Genomic DNA, 22762 nt, shown 5'->3' with positions numbered 1-22762 from the left:
TCAATAAAATTCGCATGGAATTTGAACAAAACTCAGACTCATAGTCTAAAAAATGCATTGCAATTGAAAATCGTCTATTTGATCAGTCTCTTGAGCAATTTGAGTTGCACAGCCAAAGTTCAAGCTCGGCTCAATTCAATACTTGGCTTAATTTGAACGCGAAAAGAATGGAGATGTGCGAGGCGAGATTCAATCACTCACGAGCATTTTGACTGGTCTATACCTTCGAATGTGATTAGACCAATTGGATCTATGTACGACATCATTTCCCATAGAAAGATAGCACCCCGTCCAAAATGAGAGTTGAAGAGAGAGAGAGAGAGAGAGAGAGAGAGAGAGAGAGGTGGGGGCGATGGTTTCGCCGGAGGTGACAACTTTCGCCAATATTATGCGTAATTTTATGTATACTTTTCTATTTAATCAAGTTCGTTTCAAAGCAAATTGATGGACGAGGACAAAAAGACACAATCTTAGTTGCATTGTCAGATCATTAATTTCTAAGAGAAACATCCATTTTGCAAGAAGTTTCGATCATAGAGACCAGAGGAGAGGATTGAGAGTTTTGTTTAAGGTTTTGTCCGTTCCGTAGAAAATGAATGACTCGGAAAACATTTTTCTAAAAATGATAGTTTGTATTGCTTGAAATAATTAGCTTGTGAAAATGTTTTCATTGTCGACAACAATGTATGTCTAAAGACTTTGTTGGATGATGAAATATGTTTTTATCCATTTATTTTTATAAGAGACATAAGTTATCATTTTTAGGAAAATATTATTTTTCAAATCATACATTTTTCACGAAATAAAACTGAGCCTAAATGAGAAAGTAGATGGTTACTAGATAGGTTTGATAAATTGGGAAATTGTTTAGGACTGATTGGCATTGAGGAAGTACATAGATATTGCAATATGAAAAGAACCCGAGAGGGGGATTAAATGCTGGATTTCTTTCCAAGATTGGGGACCTCTTCAAAATATCTTCATTACTGATAATTATTTACATCTAAACATTCTCGCCGATGATGTAATTTTTTGTCGTTCACTTTTGTCAACGGTAAAAATGATCATTTTTAGAAAAATAATTTTGAAATAATTCATTTTCTGCGAAACAAGATGGAGTTGAATGAGAATGCGGATGATTGCTGGATAATTTTGACAGAACGAGTAAGTGTTTAGTACTAATTAGCATTGAGGAAATATATAAATATTGCAATATGAAAAGAACCGGCGAGAAGGATTGAATGTTGGATTTCGTTCCTAAATTAGCAACCTCTTCAAAGGCTAATGTGGCATCAATGGGACCACTTCCCCCTCCTAAGTTTGATCATACGAAAGGAATACATAGAAAATCGAAAAATAGTTCAATACTACATTGAACAAGTTAAAAGTTCGAGAACGGCAATGCACATTTGGATGGAAATTTATGGGCTGACAATGTCATTTTAAATATGACCAAACGTTCTTTTTTGGAGATAAATTCAGCTGATAATGATTAAAATAACAATGGCTTCCTCCGAATCAAGAATGTAATCAATGTGACGAAAAAACCAAAGGAAAAGTTTCACGTGACTGGCAATACGGCAAAGTAAGTTCGACATGATTCTACCAAGTTTAAACGGCCAAAATACTTTGCAACGATGAAACTCGTGCGAAGTGCCATGGCATGTTTGGCGCCCAAGAGAGAGGGCTAAAATCGGGATGAATTTCTCAACAAGAGTCTTTGTCCTTTTGCAGTTCATGTTGAAAAAGACAAAGGAGCACACAGCCTGGCTCCATGACATCATAGCTAACCCTAAAGAAGTAAATATATCGTAACGGTTCAAACATTCGGGTTCAGAAATCATGTGAATACTCAGCAAGATCAATTCAAACGGAAAAGAAAAGAAAATGAAGGGCTCTCGATGCGTTTTTTTTTTCTACATCAGCTGCGGCCGCCAGGTTCACTAAACCAAAAGGTCGCGAACGAGATGACTCTCTCTAGGCTGCTTTAGTTATCGTGAGCCATAGTTATCGTGAGAAGCAGAGAAAGACCCACTAACCTGCTCGGTGCCTCCATCGTATCTCAGTGAGGATTGATGGTTGGGATGAATGTAGCACCGGACAAAAAGACGGCAATGGAGGTAGAGGATCCCTTCCCACTTGAAACAGTCTCAACCGTTACAAAACTCTCGACATCCACAGTTGTTTACCCAATCAGCGCCCATTGAACTGGACATCAGCCAAAGCCATCGGTAAATTTCAGTAACGGATGCAACATCTAGTTTCAGCAGCAGCTGACAACTAGAGTGTCTTCGGTTTCATAGAAAAAAGAACGCAAAGGGTAATCACGAATGGAGACCCTCAGCTCAAGCCACAGCAGTTCCTCGTATGCTAATGTTAACTGTTCTAGCGATTTGTTGCTCGATATGATATTTATACTCGTCAAGATGGAGAACGCTGTTAACACCTGGACATGTAATGGCAATAGCTAGTTTGAGATGGAATTTTGTCTCGAGGGCATGCGCTTTGTGACGGCTTATACCTATTCCCTTCTCGTGACTGAGATCGATATAAGTCCACATTTCCTTCGAGAGGGAAGACAACTTCCCTAGTCTTTGCTTTACTTTCCTCAGGATGCGCTAGATTCATGATGGATAATTTTAATTTCCATTGTTGTGGCTTTCTCCTCGATGCTAGTCTGGCATTATATCAGGTCATGGGTCATCCAAGCACGCAGATTGATCGTTTTGTTTTTGGCCCTGAATAATGTCCACAGCCAAAGAAGAAAGAAAAGGGTCGAGAGGTGCTCAAACAAATGTTATTCCCGTAGAGTCGCAAAAGAATTAGAAGAAACTAAAGGTGACTTTCACGGTGAGCAGCAATGGATATGCACGGCATTTTCGGTTTATTCTGTCAATCTTTTGTAGTTTGTGCATTGATTCTTGAATCTGATTTCTAAGGGCAGTTACAAAGAAAGCCGCATAGGTCTCCCAGTTTCAGCGTCTTGATCCGTGGCGAGCTTGATTAGTTTGGTCAGGTCTAATCATACAAAAACAGAGTCAAACAAAGCCTGTCAGAACGATGGGTATAACGGGCCTTGTGACTTGTTGTAACAAATGAGAAAGCGAACACGTAACACAGGGATTTACGTGGTTCGATCAAGGTGGTCTACGTCCACGGGCGAGGCAAAACAAGATTCCATAATAATCAAAGAGAGTACAGATTACAGTAGTCGGTCTTATCGACCGAACAAAAGCACACGGCTCACAAGTCTCTCATGTAAAGAAATTCTCTAATACCAAATCAAAAAACCCTAGCCGCAAAGATAAATAGAGCCCAAAAAAAATTTCTCGGGAGCGTTGCCCCCGACCCCCATAGAGATCTGTTCGTACCACAATAGAGATTTGTTCGCTTGCTCCGAGTTAGGCCCATCGGCTCAACTCTCTCCGTTACGAACTAAATCTCAATTTTTTCTCCACTTTTGGGCTTCACAAAAATATGTCAGGTCGGGTGATGAACCGGACCGGGTACATAAAATTCAAGACATATTTAACATGACTCAATAGTACCCCAATCAAGGTTTAGCTCTAATGAGACCCTCAAAAAGTGGGGAAGGTGACCATGTTTCCATTGAAACTGTCTTGTCCTTGACAACTTTTTCCTGTTGGAAAGGCATTTTGAGCTTCGAACACGTATAAATCAATTGACAATCCGCAGCTAAAGAATTGAAAATTCAAACCGCAGGTATATCCTATCATCTTGTTACAGTCATAATCTCTTTTACTTATGTGTGCATCCGCGAGTCTAAAATGATCGAACAAAAGTTCCTTTGTAGACAATTGCCAACTTCTAGTATCTTTTATTCACTCACTAGCTTTGTACATGACCAAAGTAGACAGGGTTTGATCTTTACCTGAAAAAAAGAAGTAAGAATATGAACTCTTGCACTAATACTTTGCAAAAGGTTTTTGGTCACATCGTGAATAATTCTTAGTTAATCTCAATGTAGAGATTACATCCATGATTGTTGCTCAATAAATTCTCAATCCCCTTACTTTTCTTTTCTTGTTTTCATCTAGCACATTAGTTGGTAGGCGAGAGATAGTGCTAGAAGCCTTAACCGTGACCGACGATGTCAAGACTGTTGGAATATATAAATATTAAATCACGCATTCTTCTATCAGCTTAAGCTTTTAGAGTAGTTGGCTGTGATCCCATAAAATCTTTAATAGTATCGGAACATGAGGTCCTGAGTTTAAATCACGTATTTTTCTATTAGTTTAAGCTTTTAAAGCAGTTGACCGTGGTCTCATAAAATCTTTCGTAGACAAACACAGAAAAACTAAGCTGAACACATGCCTTGGTAATAATATTAGACTAGGTCCATCACATAAACCCTGACAGTTATAGACACCTTTATATATGGTTACATGGGAGAAAAACCAAAGATGTCTCTATCTCACATACGATTACTCGGACAACAATAGGTCTCATACAAGCAAACTGAGAAAACAAATAAGTTTAAAACAAATACAACATTTAGAAAAGCAGCTATAATGTAAAGGTTCTTATTTACCTACTAGAGTATTTATGAAGTCAGAATTAGCCACTTTGGCGAGCCATCATCTCGAGCAAGTCCAGCTCCTTAATCTCTTGACGGTGATAGTCATTATGGCAATGAGGGTGATGGTGGTCTTTCACCTGATAAAGCCCAAGATCCGCATTCCCATCTAACATTGGAAAACCAAAGTAACTGCTAGCTGGCCTCTGATCTGGCAGCAGCGACTGGCGCCGGTGGTAGCGATTCGGCGCCTGCTGGGGTTGGTTACCTGCTTCAGGCTGCATGTCTGAGCCACAGGAAATGGCAGCAGCCGACAAAGACAACGACCGCTTCTCGTTCTTGTGATTGCGACCACAAGCTAATGCCGACCGTTTTGGAGGAGATGGAGTGGTGACACTCCTGATGTAGTTCTGCAAGAGGTTGGAGTTTTCATCGTGCGGAATCAGCTTGAGCCTAGAGAATTGTCTGCGCTTCGTGGCATTCCAATGGTTTTTTATGGAATTTTCGGTTCTTCCAGGCAATCTCTTAGCTATCTTGGCCCATTTGTTCCCAATCTGCTTGTGTGCCTCAATCAGGATCTCGTCTTCTTCGATGCTCCACGTGTCCTTCTGCTAAGAAAATGATGTGAGCCAAACGAAGAAGAAGAAGAAGCAAAAGGACAAGGAAAAGAGGAGGAGGAGAGATAGAAAAACTTCCTCTAGGGTTTTGTGAATTTGGGTTTTTGGTGTAGTTCTAATTTTTGGTAGTGTCTTTGATTACATTTCATTAATACAATCAACCACTATTTGATATTCAGTTTCAATTGATCGGACTGGTTACAAAGTATCTGTACTTACATGCAGGTGTAAAATGTTTTCTTGATGTATGTAATGGTGAAGTAAAAGAGAAAAAATGGGGCAAATTTATGGGGAATATAGTCACCCTATTCTAATATAAGTGTGGATCTTATTCATGTATATTGTGATGGATTCCTGATTTTTTTGGGCAACTTAATAGATGTATGATGTGCGTAAAGTGAAAGAATTTGGAGTTCATCAAATGTACTTAACCTTTTATTTTGTTTTTATAAGAATGAAAGCATCTTTTGAGCTTTTCACAGCCGTGCTTATAAGGCATGGTTCCCGAAAATTCCGATTCGCATGGCCACTCGTCACCATGCATGCCCGTGAGTTGTCGCACATGGACTAAACGACGCAAGAAAAGTAGCGTATCGGCAAACTTTAAGAAGTAAGTCAACCAGAAACCTAATAACGACAAAAGAAAGAGATGGAGGCACGAGTTCCACGCATTGGACGACACGTGTCGATAAAGATTAGGAAATAAAGCCATTTTTCCTGTGGACAGGTGATAAAAGAAACACATTCTGTGTATGGATGGTCTGATTATGGCATGAAATTGTGATAAATCACAATGGAAACTCGCAATGAGTGTTGAATGCTCATATCCTTTAATCTATTGGCATATCATATTTTTGCCTCTATATATATTTTCTACGCATGCGGTTCATTTGTCAAATCTGACTACAATTCTTTTTTGAATACATGACTAAATGGGTATCATGGTCAATGTAAATTCATATAATGGAAGGTATAATGGTGGTAGGATCTAGAGAAAGAGCAAATTAGGGGCCAAAAAAATATATTTTTAAAGGAAAAAAGGGGAAAAAACCTTGATATCATGTCTCAAATGGTTTTGCCATCTCTCCCTGCATTGTTTTCCGACTCTGCCCTTCAATATCTGAGCAATTTGAGACCACTTTTTCGTTCCATACTTCTCAACCAACATCGTCAAGAGCCTACACATAAATGAGATGACAAATATATACAAACAATGAAAAATTTTCTTCGTCACATGTCACCCCCAACATTTAAAAGGAAAAAAAAACCCCACAAACTTTAACGAGGAAAATAAGCTAAAAACACAGATATCAAAAGAAAAACAGTCAAAACCAAAAGGAAAAAATATATATATAGATAAAGAAGAAGAAGCAAGAAAAAAGGGGGAATGTTTTTCAAGTCTTAACCTGTCTTCTTCAAGAGTCCACTGGCCTTTGACGACCAAGGGTTCTTTGTAAACCTTGCCATCCACACTCTGTCTCTTCTTCTTCCCCGTTGTCTGCTTCTGCGGCTGCTGCGGCAGACCTATCGCCACCTCTCTCTTGCTCCGACCACCGCCGTCCCGCTCATGACCCCATTGGCGGTCTGAGCTCACGCCACCTGAAGAGAACTCCTCATCGAGCCTGTCATCCCGTGGATCATTCAAGTCAAGCAAAGGCATGATCTGGCGGTCCACCGTCATCGGATCGTGATGACGATGGTGATCGACCGAACTATAGTCGAAGAGGCTCTTGAACTCGACCTGGCCATGCGCCACTACCCTGTCGCTCCTGTTGCCGCTCTCCGGCGAGGTTTCCGAGGATGGAGGAAGAGGAGGAGTAGTAGGGGTGGGCAGCGGGGGCGCGCAAAGGTCGAACCCCCCATGGAAAGTTGCGGTCGGGTGAGGATCGAAGGATGTGTGATGAAATGGCGGGACAAGCTGTGGGGTCGAGACCACCCAAGAGATAGGGCTTGACGAGGAATCTTCGTTTGAGAAGCCGTGGTCGTCGTCGAGAATGTCGGTGTTACCGCTGTGAAGGAGATTATAGAAGTAGCCATTCACGTTCGGAGGAGGAGTCTCGAGGTCAAGCGAGAAGCCACCTCGGGGTTTCGGTGGGGAATTTTCCTGGAAAATGCCCGGATGGAAAGGTAAATCATCTCGGAAAGTGGAGGAGGGGGTGGAGGAAAGGTTGAGCTTCATGCCGAGGGAGAGGGGGAACGAGTGGGTGAGTGCTGGTTTTTGCTTTGGGAGTGAGTGAATTCTGTGTCCGGGGCGGGGCCTTTTAATAATGGAGAAGAGGGGGGCCAAGAAGGTGCGATAGTGTCCACGTTGATTTCCCAAAAATGCATTAGGAACCGACGGTCAGGATCGAGCTTTGGATTGGATTTTGGACTTAGGCCAACTTGTATTTCGAACTATCTAGTGGGACCCATCTGTTGATGTGGCGCCATGTGTCGATCACTGAGTGGCATAGGCTAACGTGGTGGGGGCGGGACTACCTAATATTACCTCCATTCTTGAATCTTATGTCAAGGAACAATGGATTCCCTTATGTCAAGGAACAATGGATTCCCGAAAAAAGCGCAGGTTATTATATGATTTACGCGTTTTGATTCGTGAGCGTATTTGAAACAAAGTTTAGTCATTGCATATAAGAATTGATCACAACTCAACTCGACTCTAGTCGATTTAAATATTCAGATTTGACGTTACCATTAAACTCTATTGAGAGTAGGATTTTCCAACCTCGAGCTCGACTTAAATAACTTTTTGAGAAAGTCGAATCTAACTGGACTTGTCAATAAAATTTGAACGAAATTTGAACTAAAGTCGGACTCAATGTCTAAAAAATGCACTGCAATTGAAAATCAACTATTTGATCGGCCTCTCGAGTTGCGCATTCAAAATTCAAGCTCAGCTCAATTTGATACTCGGCATAATTCGAACTTGAAAAGAATTGACATGTGCGAGGCGAGATCCAATCACTCAGGACTGGGGGAGAGGAAAGTGAAGAGCAGCAGCAGCAGTGACTTCTTAGCGAGTTGGTTGGCAATGGTTTCGTCCAAGGTGACAACTTGATATTATCATATTATTTTGAGAATCAGGAGCAATTTAAGCAAATTAGTTAATATACATGAGGTCGGGGCCAATATTTACGTAATTGTACGTATATATTTCTACTTATTCAAGTTCGTTTCAAAGAGAGATTGATGGACTAAGGCAAAAAACACAATGTTAGTTGCATTGTCAGGTCATTGATTTCTAAGAGAAACATATATTTGGCAAGAAGTTTCGATAATAGAGACCGGATGACAAAATTGAGAGTTTTGTTTAAGGCCTTGTTCGTTTCACAGAAAATGAATGATTTAGAAAATATTTTCCTAAAAATGAACATTTGTGTTGCTTAAAATAATTAGCCTATGAAAATATTTTCATTATCGACAATAATGTATGTATAAACTTTCTCATGGATGATAAATTAAATTTTCATTCGTTGATTTTTGTAAGAGACATAAGTGATTATTTTTAGGAGAATATTATTTCTTTGATTATTTATTTTTCACGAAACAAGACGAAGCCTAAATGAGAAAGTGGATAATTACTGGATAGGTCTAACAAAATAGGAAAGAGTTCAGAACCTATTAGCATTTAGCAAAGTACATAAACATTAAAATAAGAAAAGAATCGGAGAGGAGGATTTTTTTTTTTTTTTGGTCGAAAACGGGAGAGGAGGATTGAATGCTGGATTTCTTTCCAAAATTAGGGGCCTCTTAAAAAAATTATTAATAACTATTTATGTCTCAACATTCTTGTAGATGATAATTTTTTTTTCGTTCATTGATTTTTATAAGCGATACAAATAACCATTTTGAGGAAAATATTTTCGAAATCTTTTATTTTACGAGAAACAAAACGTAACCTAAATGAGAAAGTGGATGGTTACTGGATATGTTTGATAGAACGGGAAAGTGTTTAGGACTTATGAGTATTGTGGAAGTATATAAACATTGCAATATGAAAGACCTAGAGAGGAGGATTGAATGTCGGATTTCTTTCCGAAATTAGGGACCTCTCCAAAAGCTAATGTGTCATTAATGTTTAACTTTTATAGACAACACATGGGACGACTTATCCCTCCTAAGTTTCATCAAAAAAGAGTACATTGAACATTGAAGAATTGTTCAAATACCACATTGAACAAGTTAAAAATTCAAGAATGGCATTGCACGTTGGAATCAAAGTTTTGGGTTATCAATATCCTTTCGTATACGACCTAATGTTCTTCTTTGGAGACAAATTCAGCTCAGAATGATTTAAAAATACCTAGGGCTTGCTCCGAATCAAGAACAACGCCAATGTGACCAAAAAACAAAAGAAAAGTTTCCTGGGCCTTACGGTGCGACCGGCAATACTGCAAAGAAGTTCGACATGACGTCGTAGCCAACCCCAAAGCACTAAATATTTCGTAACGGACTAAACGCATCGGTTCAGAAATCATGTGGATACTTGGCAAAGATCAATTCGGACGGAAAAACAAAAGGACTCCCAATGCTTTCTTTTCTTCCACTTTAGCAAGGGCCACCAGGTTCAGTAAATCAAAAGGTCGCCAACGAGATAACTGTCCTGAGGCGGCTTTAGTTTTCAGAAGCCATAGATCGAAAAGCGAAGGAAGACCCTCTAACCCGCTCGGTGCCTCCGTTGTATCTCGATGAGGATTGATGGTTGGGATGACTGTACACTCTAAAATCAGTGTTGACCGTTACAAACACTCTCAACATCCACATTTATCACGGTGACAAGCGATGGTGATTCCCATCATTTACACAACCGGCAGCCATTGAACTGAACATCAGCCAAAACCATCAATAAAATTCAATAACGGATACAACATATGGTTTTAACGGATACAACATGTGGTTCCAACTCCACAACTTACTACACAAACAAAAAAAAGACAAACACGGGGCAAACAAAGGACTGGCCCGACCTCAGATAGAACTAAGGGGATCTTCACCTGTATCCACTTGTCTGCCTTCCTCTCCTTCAGCGAGGTAAGAGGAGCGAACCCACCGCCATATCCTCCATCCTATTTCGGGAGATAGTGATAGAAGCCTTTGATGGGATATATCAAAGGTGAAGAACAAACACTCACAAAACACTCAAGAAGGAAGAGGAGACGAAGATGGCTTTTCTTTATTTCTATATCCACCTTGATTCACCCATGTCAAAAACGGTTACAAGATACGCCTATTTATAAACTTGATATACGACTCTTGATCTAACTCTAGAAATATGAATAGTCACGATACATGTACAAAGCATTAATTATAAATAGGAATACGAACAGACTCTCAAAAGACTCACCTAATAATGACTCTAAAAAACAACACTATAATAAAGACAAATCTTGGTTCATGCACTAGTCCGTGCTTCAGTCTTGGGAGTTGAGCGGACAACATCGGCATCGGCAACTTCTTCATTGAATTTGATTTATAAATTTGATTTAATTTCTTACAGCCTTAATCCGTGACCGAAGATGTCAAGGCAAACAGAGAATGACTAGGCTAAACACATATACATATTAGACCTCTCCCAGGTCTATCACATAAATCGTGACAGTCAGAGACACCCTTACACGTGGTGATATGGGGATAAAACAAAACAAGTCTCTATCTCACATACGATTACTAGAGCCACAGATTAGCAAACTGGGAAAACAAAAAAACTAACGCAAAGACAACATTTGGAGAAGCAACTATTATGTAAGGGTTTTCATTTACCTACTAGAGTATTTATGAATTCGGAATTAGCCACTTCAGCGAGGGATCATCTCGAGCAAGTCGAGCTCCTTAATCTCCCTATGGTAATAGTCATTATGGTGATGAGGGTGATGGTACCATTCATCTCCAAGATCAACTCCAATTCCAACTCCTTATCAAATATCTCTTCACTCCCATTACCACCACCTTCGCTCAGCACCTGATGATAATGATGGTCCTTCACCTGATAAAACATCCCATTCCCATCTACCATCGTAAAACGAATGTAACTAATACGAGCCTCTGAGCTGGCGGTGGCTATCCGGCGCTTGTTGGGGGCAGTCGACCTTACAGGCTGCAGGTCCGAGCCACGGGAAATGGCTGCTGCCGACAAAGACAGTGACCACTTCTCTTTCTTGTGGCAGAGGTGGTCACTGTGGTCACCACGCCAGTGCCGACCGTTTCGCAGGAGATGGAATGGTTACACTCCTGATGTGGTTTTGCAGGATATTGGAGTTGTTGTGCGGGAGCAACTTACGCTCAAAGAATTGCCTGCGCTTGGTGGCGTTCCAGTGATTTTTTATGGTATTCTCGGTCCTTTCAAGCAATATCTTGGCTATCTCGGCCCATTTGTTCCCAATCTGCTTGTGTGCCTGAATCAGCATCTTGTCTTCTTCGATGCTCCACGAGTTGTTCTGCTAAGAAAATGAAGAGAACCAAACTAAATGAGTTTAATGGTCAATGTAAATTCATATAATTGAAGGTATAATGGTGGTGGCAAAGTATAGAGCAGGAGCAAACTATAGGTAAGGAAAACATATTTTCAAAGGAAAAAAGGCACAGAAGAACCTTGATTTGAGGCCTCGAATGGCTATGCCGTCTTTCCCTGCACTGTTTTCCAACTCTCTCCTCCAGCATATGAGCAATCTCAACCAACATATTCAAGTGCCTGCACATAAATGAGAAGAAAAAGATGTACAAACAATGAATAATTTGCTTGGTCACATATCACCCCTACAGTTCCGATAAAAAAAAAATGCCCAGAAACCCTAACGAGGAAAATAAGCTAAAAACACAAACATCAAATGATAAACGATCCAAACGAGAAGGGGAAAATAACAGATGAAGAAGCAGAAGCAAGAAAAAACAGGGAATGTTTTTCAAGTCTTAACCTGTCTTCCTCAAGAGTCCACTGGCCTTTGAAGACCAAGGGTTCCTTGTCAACCTTGCCATCGTCACTCTTCCTCTTCTTCCTCCCTGTCGTCTGCTTCTGCAGCTGTTGCGGCAGACCTATCACCACCTCTCTCTTTCTCCGATCATCACCACCACCGTCCCGCTCATGACCCCATTGGCGGTCCGAGCTCCCGCCACCCGAAGAGAACTCCTCACCGAGCCTATCGTTCAGCGATCCAAGGTCAACAAGTCAAGCAAAGGCATGATCTGGCCGCCCACCATCACCGGATCGCGATGGCGATGGTGATTGAGCGGGCCATAGTTGAAGAGGCTCTTGAGCTTGACCTGGCCATGCGCCGCTACGACCAGCGAGGTTTCCACGGACGAAGGAGGAGGAGGAGGAGGAGGAGGAGGAGGAGAAGGAGGACGGGTCGCGTGAGTGAATTCTGTGTGTGTGTGAACTGGGGCTTTTATAAGGGAAAAGAGGGGGGCAAGAAGGTGCGATAGTGTCCACTTTGATTTCCCATACTGCACTAGGAATCGACCGTCAGGATTGAGCTACAGATTAGATTTTGGGCCTGGGCCAATCTTGGACTCATCCGTTGACGTGGCACCACATGTCGATCAATAAGTGGCCCAAAAGTGCGCTGAGTTGGTGGGGATATTACCTTGTATTTCCTCCATACTTGAATTCTATGTCAAGGAACAGTAGGACTCTTGTCGGGTCTCGTAAGAAAAGCACAAATTCTTGTATGGTTTGTGTGCTCTGAACCATGAACGCAACTTAAACAAAGTTCAGTTGACGCACCTTAATACTCACAACTCGACTAAATTGTACTCGATATAAATATTCAAAACTCGAAGCTAATATTAAGCTCTATTGAGAGTAGGATTTTGAAAACTCGAGCTCGACATAAATAACTTTCCAACAACGTCAAATCTAATTGGACTCGTCGATAAGATTAGAATGAAATAGTCTAAAAATGCACCACAGTTGAAAATCAACTATTTGATTGGTCACGTGAGCAACTTGAGTTGCGCATTCAAAATTCAAGCTCTGCTCGATTCAATACGCGACTTAATTCGAACTTGAAAGAATCTTGATGTGCAAGGCGAGATCCAATAGCTCAAGGAGAAATTTGACTGGTTTATACCCTCGAATATGATTAGACTAATTGGGAGCTCGGGATCGAGAAATGCACAGATGACATGATGCACAACACATTTCAATTGACCGAGAAACTTGATATTGATGTATTATTTTGATTAAAGAGTTACGATGAGAACTCACTATTAAGAATTTGGAACACCTTAGACAAATTAATTGATAAACGTGATGTTGTATCCAATATTTTTATATAACTTCTATATATGTTAAAGTGAAGATAAAAGATAACTTTTGAAACGTAAAGCAATTATGACTTAATCAAGTTCATTTCAAAGATAGACTAATGGATCAGGACGAAAAGATGTGATCTTAGTTGCATTGTCAGATCGTTGATTTCTAAAAGCGACGTCTATTTTGCAAGAAGATTTTATCATAGAGAACAGAGAGGAGGATCGACAGTTTTTTTTTTTTTTTTTTTTGAAGGCTCTTGTTTGTTTCGGAAAAAATGGATAATTCGAAAAAAAAATATTTTTTTATGAGCATTTGTAATTTTGTATCACTTGAAATAATTAGCCAAAAAAAAAAATATTTTCATTCTTGATAACAATTTATTTCTAAATATTTTCATGAAAGATGAAAAAAAGAATTCATTCATTCATTTCTATGAGCAATATAAGTGATCATTTATAGGAAAATATTGTTAAATAATTTTTTTTCGCTAAACAAAACGGAGCCTAAATTAGAAAGTGGATGGTTATGGATAGGTTTGACAGAACGAGAAAATGTCGAGGACTGATAAGCATTGAGGAAGTACATGAATTTTGCAATATGAAAAGAACCATAGAGGAGGATTGAATGTTGGATCTCTTCCCAAAATTAGGGACCTGTTCAAAAGCTAATGTGTCATTAATGTTTAACTCTTTATAGATACATGGGATAACTTCCCCGTCGTATGTTTGATCCAACAAAAGAAATTACATTGAACATCGAAGAACAGTTCAAATGCTGTATTGAACAAGTTAAAAAGTTTGAATATGATGTTGCACATCGAAGAACAGTTCAAATACTATTTCGATTGAAGAGTCATGATGAGAACTTAGTATTACGAATTCGGAGCAACTTAGAAAAATTAATTGATAAACATGATGACGTCGTCAATGTTTTATGTAATTTTCATATATGTTAAGGTGGAGATGAAAGATAACTTATGAAACGTAAAGGAGTTGCGACTTAATAGAAGAAACGGCGAAGAGAAGGTTGTTTTGGCCTTTAGGGAGGGAGATGAAAGAGTTCTACGATTGTCAACTAACCAAAACCGCCAAAACAAAAAGGGGGTTCATTACATACCACATAAGTGGCCGCAGCTCACGAGGGAATATCAGTATGTGAAATAGTCAGTCCAAAAAAATTAATAGATATCATTTTGAGACATAATCCAAATTCCTTATAGAAACAATGCATAATGCCTAACAAATTGCTAATGAGATGAGAGTGACATGGCAGGTTTTTGATAGTTCATACATCTTTTTCATGTTTTTGGCTGCTTTCAAATGCATATTAACCAAGTTCATTTTAAAGACAGAGTAATGGACTGGGACGAAATGACACGACCTTAGTTGCACTGCACGATCATTAATTTCTAAAAGGAACGTTTATTTCGTGAGAAGTTTTGATCATAGAAAACAGCAGCGAGAGAGTTGTTTAAGGCTCTCTTTTGTTTTATTGAAAATAAATGATTTGAAAAATATTTTTTTCTAAAATCCATAGTTTGATTAGTTGGTCTATGAAAATGTTTTAATTATCGGCAATAATTTTGTGTCTAAACATTTTCGTGGATGATTTTAAAAAGAATAAGTATGCATTTATTTTTGTAAGCAATAAATGATCAATTTTTGGGAAAATGTTTTTCATATCATTCATTTTTTGCAAAACAAATCAGAGCTAAATGAGAAAGTTGATGATTACTATATAGGTTTAAAAGTGCCAAAGTGTTCAGATCACTGTGCAATGTCTTAATTAAATGCCTAGTGGGATGATCAAAGCCGATAAGCTATGTCCTCCATCACAATGTCGAATGAAACTATCCATGGAATCATGCGCCGTGTGAAACGTAGATTATCACCATTCTTAATTGAGACTCGGGTTAAGCTCCGCCTCGGAACCTTGTAGGGTTAGGAGCAAAGCATCCCGAGGTTGGCACATCTCGTTGGGCATGGAGAAGCATTGTTTGACCCTTTATAGACATATGTGATGACTTCCCCTTCTTATGTTTGATCAAACAAAATGAATACATTGAACATTGAGGAAAAGTTTAAATACTACATTTAACAAGTTAAAAGTTTGAAGATGACATTATCCATCAGGATTGAAATTTATAGGCTGCCGATATCATTTTATATATGAGCAAATATATTTTTTTCGGAAATAAATTTAGCTAAGCATGGTTTTAAAAATAAAAAAAAAAAAACAAGGGCTTGCTCCCCAATATGACCATAAGCAAATTAAAAGTCTTGCAATACTACAAAGAAGGTTGACATGATCTTTCCACCATTCATAGATCAAAAACTCTCTCCACCTCGACGAGGAAAACTCATGCAAGGTGCCGTTGCATATTTACCGAGGGCAAAAATCAGGATCAACTTCACAACAGAACTTTTGTCCCTCTACACTTCATTTGTGAAGAAAATAATGAGCACAACCTGGTGTCATAACAATGGTGACCCAAAGCACTAAATATTTTGTCAAGGATCAAACCTTTTAGTTCAGAAATTATGCGGACACTCAGAAAGATCAATTTTGAAGAAAAAGATAAGAAAGGATCAGACCGCCAATGCTTTTCCTTTTCTTTTTTCACATAAGCAATGGCCGCTCGATTCACGAAATCAAAAGGTCGAGCTAACTCTCCCGAGACGGCTTTAGTTATCATAAGCCATAGATTTTTACTTTTATTTTTGTCGAAAAAAGCCATAGATTGAAAAGCAGAGAAACACACTCTTAACGTCTAACCCGCTCGTTGCCTCGCTTTATCTCAACAGGATTTGATGGCTGGGAGGAATGCAGCAACAGATAAAAAGACCGCCTAAAATCAGTCTACCGTTACGACACTCTTCAATATCCACATCTTACCCAATCATCAGCAGTGAGAACTACAGTGTCTTCGGTTTCACACAAAAAAGAATCATCGAATGGAGACGCTCAGCTCAAAACCACAGCAGTTCCAAAACCGCTTAAAAAGAACTTCGAATCTAGTAAAATTTCTAGAGAAATACTTCGTTTGCCATAATCCAGTTGCACATTTCACATTAGAATCCCCTCTGCAGGTAACTTCACTGCAGCATTCACAAAAATTCGTTCCGTCCACTGCAAAGCTTCGCAAAGAAAACCAGTTCTAGGAGATCAAGGGTCAAGCATCTTAGATCCCGTAATTCTAAGGGAAAACCGAGTTTATCTTTAGAGCTTCCCCTATTTCCAGTTCCAATAACTTGCTAAACAAACTAAAAACAGAAGGGGCCCGACCTCAAAAAAATGAGGGGATCTTCACCTGCACCCCACTTATCTGCCTCCGTCAGCAGGAATCATGCCTTCCTCTTCTTCCCCAAGGTAAGAAGAGCGGGACCCACCACCATATCCTCCATCCCATTTTGATGGAGCATCACCATGCGACCCCCCAAAATTCCCTCTCTCTTTATCCTTCCCACGGGGCGAAGGAGACCTTGGACATCGCGGACTCTGAGATGCACCTGGGCGATGAGATTGGCTTCTCTCCATCATGGCTTGGTGGAAGCTGCGAACTGGGGAACGAGCCCTGTTATGCTCAGACCTATCAGGGCTACGGCTGCGGTCACGACTCCAGTTACTAGCACGATCAACCCAGCCACCTGATCCCTTGGGACTCCGACTTCTAGCTCTCTCATATCCATCATGGCCACTACCAAACCTGTTTCAATATAGGAGAAGACCTCTTAAGCATTACGATATTCCAAATGCAGTTTATCAAATTAAAAAAACAGACAGACAAACCAAGTTGCCGCCAACATTACCTATCACGTGACTCAGAACCATAGCCACGACCGCCACCTTTGTCCGGCTTGCTGGAAGCAGAAGCAGAAAATGACCAACCTACCCTTCCACCATCTCTTCCACCATAACCAGAATCACCACGTCCCCCTCGGCCTCCATCTCTACCACCAGAATCAGAGCCCCAGCGTCTAAACCTTCCCATTCCACCACCACGAGAAGCCATATTACGAATTTCTGGTGGGACTCGCTGGTTTGCCCCCTCAAGAACTTTGATGAGTTCTGCTGCGTATTTTGCATCCTGTTCACCAAAAAACGTATGCGCTAATCCGCTAGCTCCTGCTCTTCCAGTTCTTCCAATCCGATGAACATAATCCTCCACACCAGTAGGGAAGTCATAATTGATAACCACCCTGCAAAAGATACTGGTTATTTTAACCGCAAAAGTTCATAATATAAGAGGTCCAGATGCGTGTGATAGAATGTATCACTGGTCAAACAAATAAAAAATCCAGACAGGCATGTTTTAAAAACAACAGAAAGACAGCAAAGCGCATTCCCAAAGGGAAAAGACCACCTAAATACACACAGATTCTCCCAATCATCTCTAGTCAGACAGCTTCCAATTTGCCAAGCATCACAACACTTTACTCTTAATCTGCCTCACATCAAGCAATTAAAAGTAGCTTGTCAAATACCTGATATCTTTGATATCCAATCCACGGGCTGCTACATCAGTTGCTACCAAAATTGGAGATCTTCCAGTCCGAAACTGATTCAGCACAAAATCCCTCTCGCTCTGAGACTTGTCTCCATGTATTGCAGCAGCTCCAAACTGGCGGGAGAGGTTACGGGCAAGCTGATCACACATTTTCTTAGTAGAACAGAAGATAATTATTTTTGACCCTGGCTCTTGAGAGCGAAGTATCTGCTCCAATCGTCTGTGCTTCTCCATGGGAGCCAGGAGTTCCACATGCTGCATGTCAAAATCATAACAAATGATAAGTAGCGTGTATTTAAACTTCATCTTGACAAAAATGGTCTTCGTAAATAGACCAACTGCTGCCACCAAGAAAGAACCATTTCAAACATGTAAGTACAAGTTACGGAAGGAGGACAATACTAACCTGTGTGATAGACTTGTTTGCAACAAGCTCATCCACATTTCCAATATTAACCTGCACAGGATTAACCAGCAGATCTGCTGCAATTTTACGAACCTCCTTTGGCCACGTAGCAGTATACATGAGAGTCTGGCGGCGAGCAGGCACATCCCTCACAATCTTTCTTATCTGAGGTTCGAAACCCATGTCCAGCATTCGATCTGCCTCGTCCAGCACAAGGTACGAAACTTGACTGAGGCTGATTCTCTTCATCTCGAGGATATCATTCAAACGTCCAGGAGTGGCAACCACAATGTCAGCTCCTCTGTCTATATCCCGCAACTGGGGAGCTTTTGGTGCTCCTCCGTAGAGACACTGGAGCATCCAAAGGAAATGTACAATAAGCAACCACATTCAAATCTCCAAATATATGAGTGTATATTACATATGCTAATATTGACGGATAAAATTAAGTTAATCTTGAACTCAACCACTGCATAAGCTAACATGAAAAGGAAGTTACCACAAATAACAGTGCAATTTTCACCCATATTAAGATACATAGGGCACTGATTATGCATGGACACCGGGGAATGCAGTCTACAAACATCCAGTTACAAGAACCATCTCAAAGACACTGGTAACACAGTCTACTAAAAGTTCTATCCTCAAAGAGTAACTTCATGCATGAGAATCATGACGCACGGATTCTCCCGTGGCAATAATGCCTCAAAAGATGGAGTGAATAAGGAAAGCCACTGACATGGTTACAAAGAATATCAGCAAATGAGCTCTGATTTCAGTAACATACATATTGATTTGTAGTCCCAATAAGATGATGTCATCATAAACACTGGATGAGATGATAAAGGCAGAATAAAAAGTTAGATGGACATGTGACGTACCACACAGGAAATTTTTGATGATTTAGCAAACTTGACAGCTTCGTCTTGTATCTGCGTCGCCAACTCCCTCGTGGGTGACAGTACCAGCACAGTTGGACCCATACGAGAATTATTACGGCATCGCTTGATATGGATGAAGCCTGGTAGTAGATATCCCAGCGTCTTCCCGGAACCAGTTTTAGCAATGGCCACAATATCTCGACTTTGGAGTGCAATAGGCCATGACTGTGCCTGAATTGGGGTTGGAGCAGAAAACCCAGCACTGTGTACCTGGAAAAAGGCAAAACCCAGCAGCCCCATAAGCACAGGCACTGCCTTCAGTATTTCTTTGTGATTTCCTTTCTGGACCAAACAGAATTTTGGCTAAAGCCAGAAGAAGCATCATCCCCTGCATGTGGCCACCAGTGCTTGCTGATGCAAGCTGGAACAGGAGGAGACCACTTCTTCTGTTTGGACCAAGTAGCAGACTGAATAGTCACCATCGGCAGTCCCAGCCACGAACATGAGTGACTTGGAAAGCCCTTCCAAATAATTCGCCCATCGTCTAAAGGTGCCCCAAAAAAATGCCAGCCCCCAAAAGAGGACAGCATAGCGTACGACATTAGCTCCTTCCAGGAGCAAATATCGCACCTGAGACAAGAGTAGAGACGGCAGAAGAATTAACGTGAGTCTGACACTTAACCTTTTTGACTCCACCAGTTAGACAACCCGATAATCTAGGTTTAGAACGTTCCCAACACATCCATGATCTCCACACAAAATCGCTAAAATCGGCAGAATTATCACACTAATAATAGAACAAGGAAAAATGAGCACAAATGAGATCTACTTACTTCCCTGAGAATCTCTGAAGGGAATCCTGTAGCTTCAAATGATATCAACGGTGGAGGCACGTCAGCTCCCTAATGACGATACAAAACCAAGTAGTAATAGAACCATTAATATTGTGACTATAAAGAGCAACTATATTTGGAAAGCAGGCTTAAAAGAGGGTCAAGCAAATACAATTAAAGGCGCAGACACCAGACATGAGAAATTTACCAAGCACGCTGGAAGAAAGATTATGAGTGTGGTTCAAACACAGTTCAAAGTACTCACAGAAACAGTGATTTCATGATGACGCCGATAAGCATCAGCAGATAAACTACTTCCGGTGCTTAAAGGACCCTGTTCTTTCACAGAAGGTGCTACATGCCCAAGACCAACTGTTCCCTTTGGACCATTTTGCAAGCTAACTGTCCCACCAACTGCACTCTGATGAAAATTTCATTTGATAAGTATCAGCCAGTGATTCCAAACTATTGTGCAAACAGAGATCTCAAACTGAATTTGACTCCGCAATCAGACGATAAAATTACCGGAGAAAAACCTACAGCAACTCATTCCCAACCGACTTACTTGTTGGGAGCAGTGCACGACAATGGTTAAATGAAAGCCCACTCGAAATAATGTCCAAATTACAAAAACTCCCAGAATGGTTTATCAATATCTTTACAAAGTGCAGATTTTCGCAGCCATTCTCTATAGCAGCAACAGAGTAAAAGTATTTGTCCCCAGAATAAGACAAACTAGTTCAAATTCTTATATCCTCATAATATAATCAGCGAATCAAAAGGCAAGTGAAGTTACTGATTGGCATGCCAAGAAAACGGTGTATGCATAGTTTCAAGCATGGGTGGACATTAGGCTTTCCACTAGCAGCAGAGAAATTAGCAAGCATGAAAGAAATATCTACCTGAATGCCCCTTGACCCACCATTGTTTCCTCGGCCATATCGATCATCTTCCCTATCAGGATTATAACCTCGCTGCTGACCAGGCGATGGCTGTCGAACTTGAACAGAAGAGCTGATATGAGCCGAAGACGATGTGCCAGTGGGCCTCTCATACTGAGTAACGTTAGTCTCCGGATTCCAAAAGTAGAGATAACCCGTTTTCCCATCAACAAGCCCTCTCCAGGGCTTGGGAAGAGTAGGATCTTCTGGAGCATAGCGAGGACCAGAAGACGACATGGTTGCAGTTGCAGCCATCTCAATAAAGACTATCAGATCGTTCTACATGGACATGGCACAATGAGTAAGTGATCTTTGAACTTCACAGCTAAAATCGCATGCATCTCAGCATATGCACAACGTCCGTACAACAAATAGGAACACATACCCAGAAAAATAAAGCAGATCAAGCAGCAGAAAAGCCAGAGAAGAACAGAAAATATAAAGAAACAAGCGGTGTATCCAACATACGCGTATCTCATCAAGGATTAGACCATTAGTGTGCACATACAATCGGTTGAAGTGGGAAAAAAAAAAACAATCATAATGCCTCAGATGCAATGCTCAAGCTTCACAATCGCTGTGCATCAACCACAGACGTGTTAACACCACCGAATCGGTCATCGCTAAGCAAGGCAAAACCCATCACAACGACAATTGCAACTGGCAAGAAGGAAAAACAAATAAATAAGGCGATTGCTCCGAAAAAATCCCAGATCCAAAAGCCAATCACCCCAGAAACTTCCCGCGAGAGCTAGAACAGCAAAATCGAAACCTAGTACTGACCGGAGAAATTCCTAGACAACCCAATGGTGCATGAAGAAAACCCAACAAAAGCGGAAAACAATCGAGAGAGGGGAAAGAGAAGCACCTGACGATGGCGTAAGAAGTCGAGGAGGTAGAGCTCGAGATCTAGAGAGAGCGGGAGAGAGAGAAAGAGAGATGCGATGTGGTGATACGCGAGTTGTACCCGTCTCTCTCCTCTCTCTGCGGAGCACCCCCCGGCCAATCGGACCCCCTACGCTTCCTATGGACGAGAAGCGCAGAGAAGGAGAGAGAGAGAAGTGGAGAGAGAATCAAAATGGAGGGAGAGAGAGAGAGAGAGAGGAGAGCAGACGCAAAGGAAGGTTTGATATTTATAACGGCTGGACGGCGGACGCGGAGCGAATGAAGACCGTGGACAAACCCTGGTTAGGTGTAAAGCTAACCATGGTTCGAATCGAACCTCATCTCCGGTGGTACAGAACGGGAGAATGCACCCCCCGGAAAGAGTTCTTTCTGGAGCTCAACCGGGAAGTCGGGGGGGTCTCACCAAAAAAAAAAAAAGGAACAAAAAAGTTGGGGGGTCTCAACACACCGGCGTCATTTCAGGCCAACGGCACGAACTACGAGGATGGGTTTCAGCTGCCTCGGGCGAAATTGGCTTGAATTTGAGCATCTTAAGTTGACCGCGTGTGAGTATCGAGGCGATACGATCATCGAAAATGGAAGCTCAATGGGTTTTTTATTTTAGACACCAAAGAGCCAATTTTGAAAATCGGTTATGGTTATTATCGAGGCTGGCGACTCGTTAATGCCATCTATTGATTCTCGTGGGTCATAAAATCGTTTGAGAAAGCATATCGATCGAGATATTAAAAAAATTTATCCCAACGTTGCCTAACCATTATATTCAGAAAGAAAGAGGAAGAAAAAAAAACCCAAAAACCTAGGCCCTTCTTAGAAAGTTTAACTTTTGGTGAGGTGATTCTTTCGCTCATAATTCAACTTTCCACGCATGTAGCGTTAC

General features: G+C 40.9%; 1 protein-coding gene across 4 annotated transcripts; it reads right to left on the bottom strand.

The window, feature by feature from the left end:
• Positions 1 to 10048: 10048 nt before the first annotated feature.
• Positions 10049 to 22067, bottom strand: LOC115751128 (DEAD-box ATP-dependent RNA helicase 46). 4 transcript variants are annotated; one of them, XM_048272278.1, is made up of 10 exons: positions 21845 to 22067; positions 20938 to 21255; positions 20301 to 20456; positions 20036 to 20104; positions 19203 to 19472; positions 18322 to 18672; positions 17893 to 18170; positions 17218 to 17607; positions 16704 to 17114; positions 10049 to 10135 (listed from the first exon to the last, which is right to left on the bottom strand). In XM_048272278.1, exons 2-9 carry the CDS (start codon positions 21229 to 21231, stop codon positions 16730 to 16732), a joined length of 2193 nt encoding a protein of 730 aa, XP_048128235.1. In that variant the 5' UTR covers positions 21232 to 21255; positions 21845 to 22067; the 3' UTR covers positions 10049 to 10135; positions 16704 to 16729. The 4 variants fall into 4 exon arrangements, with proteins under 4 accessions (XP_048128235.1, XP_030544726.2, XP_030544725.2 ...); XM_030688866.2 differs by lacking the exon at positions 10049 to 10135 and having other exon boundaries at positions 16426 to 17114; positions 20301 to 20407; positions 20438 to 20456; XM_030688865.2 differs by lacking the exon at positions 10049 to 10135 and having other exon boundaries at positions 16426 to 17114.
• Positions 22068 to 22762: the final 695 nt, after the last annotated feature.

The sequence above is a fragment of the Rhodamnia argentea genome, chromosome 11 (assembly GCF_020921035.1).
Source record: "Rhodamnia argentea isolate NSW1041297 chromosome 11, ASM2092103v1, whole genome shotgun sequence".
NCBI classification, from domain to species: Eukaryota; Viridiplantae; Streptophyta; class Magnoliopsida; order Myrtales; family Myrtaceae; genus Rhodamnia; species Rhodamnia argentea.
The sequence above is the reverse complement of the archived record's forward strand: the minus strand, read 5'-3'. Positions and strand labels throughout refer to the sequence as shown.

What these genes read in the sequence shown, in the direction of transcription:
- LOC115751128 (XM_048272278.1), bottom strand. Translation starts at nt 21,231, where the DNA reads ATGGCTGCAACTGCAACCATGTCGTCTTCTGGTCCTCGCTATGCTCCA. An exon ending in ATCATGAAATCACTGTTTCT is followed by an intron (nt 20,105 to 20,300) that starts GTGAGTACTTTG and finishes TATCGTCATTAG; the next exon opens with GGAGCTGACGTGCCTCCACC. An exon ending in TTGGATATCAAAGATATCAG is followed by an intron (nt 17,608 to 17,892) that starts GTATTTGACAAG and finishes TATCTTTTGCAG; the next exon opens with GGTGGTTATCAATTATGACT.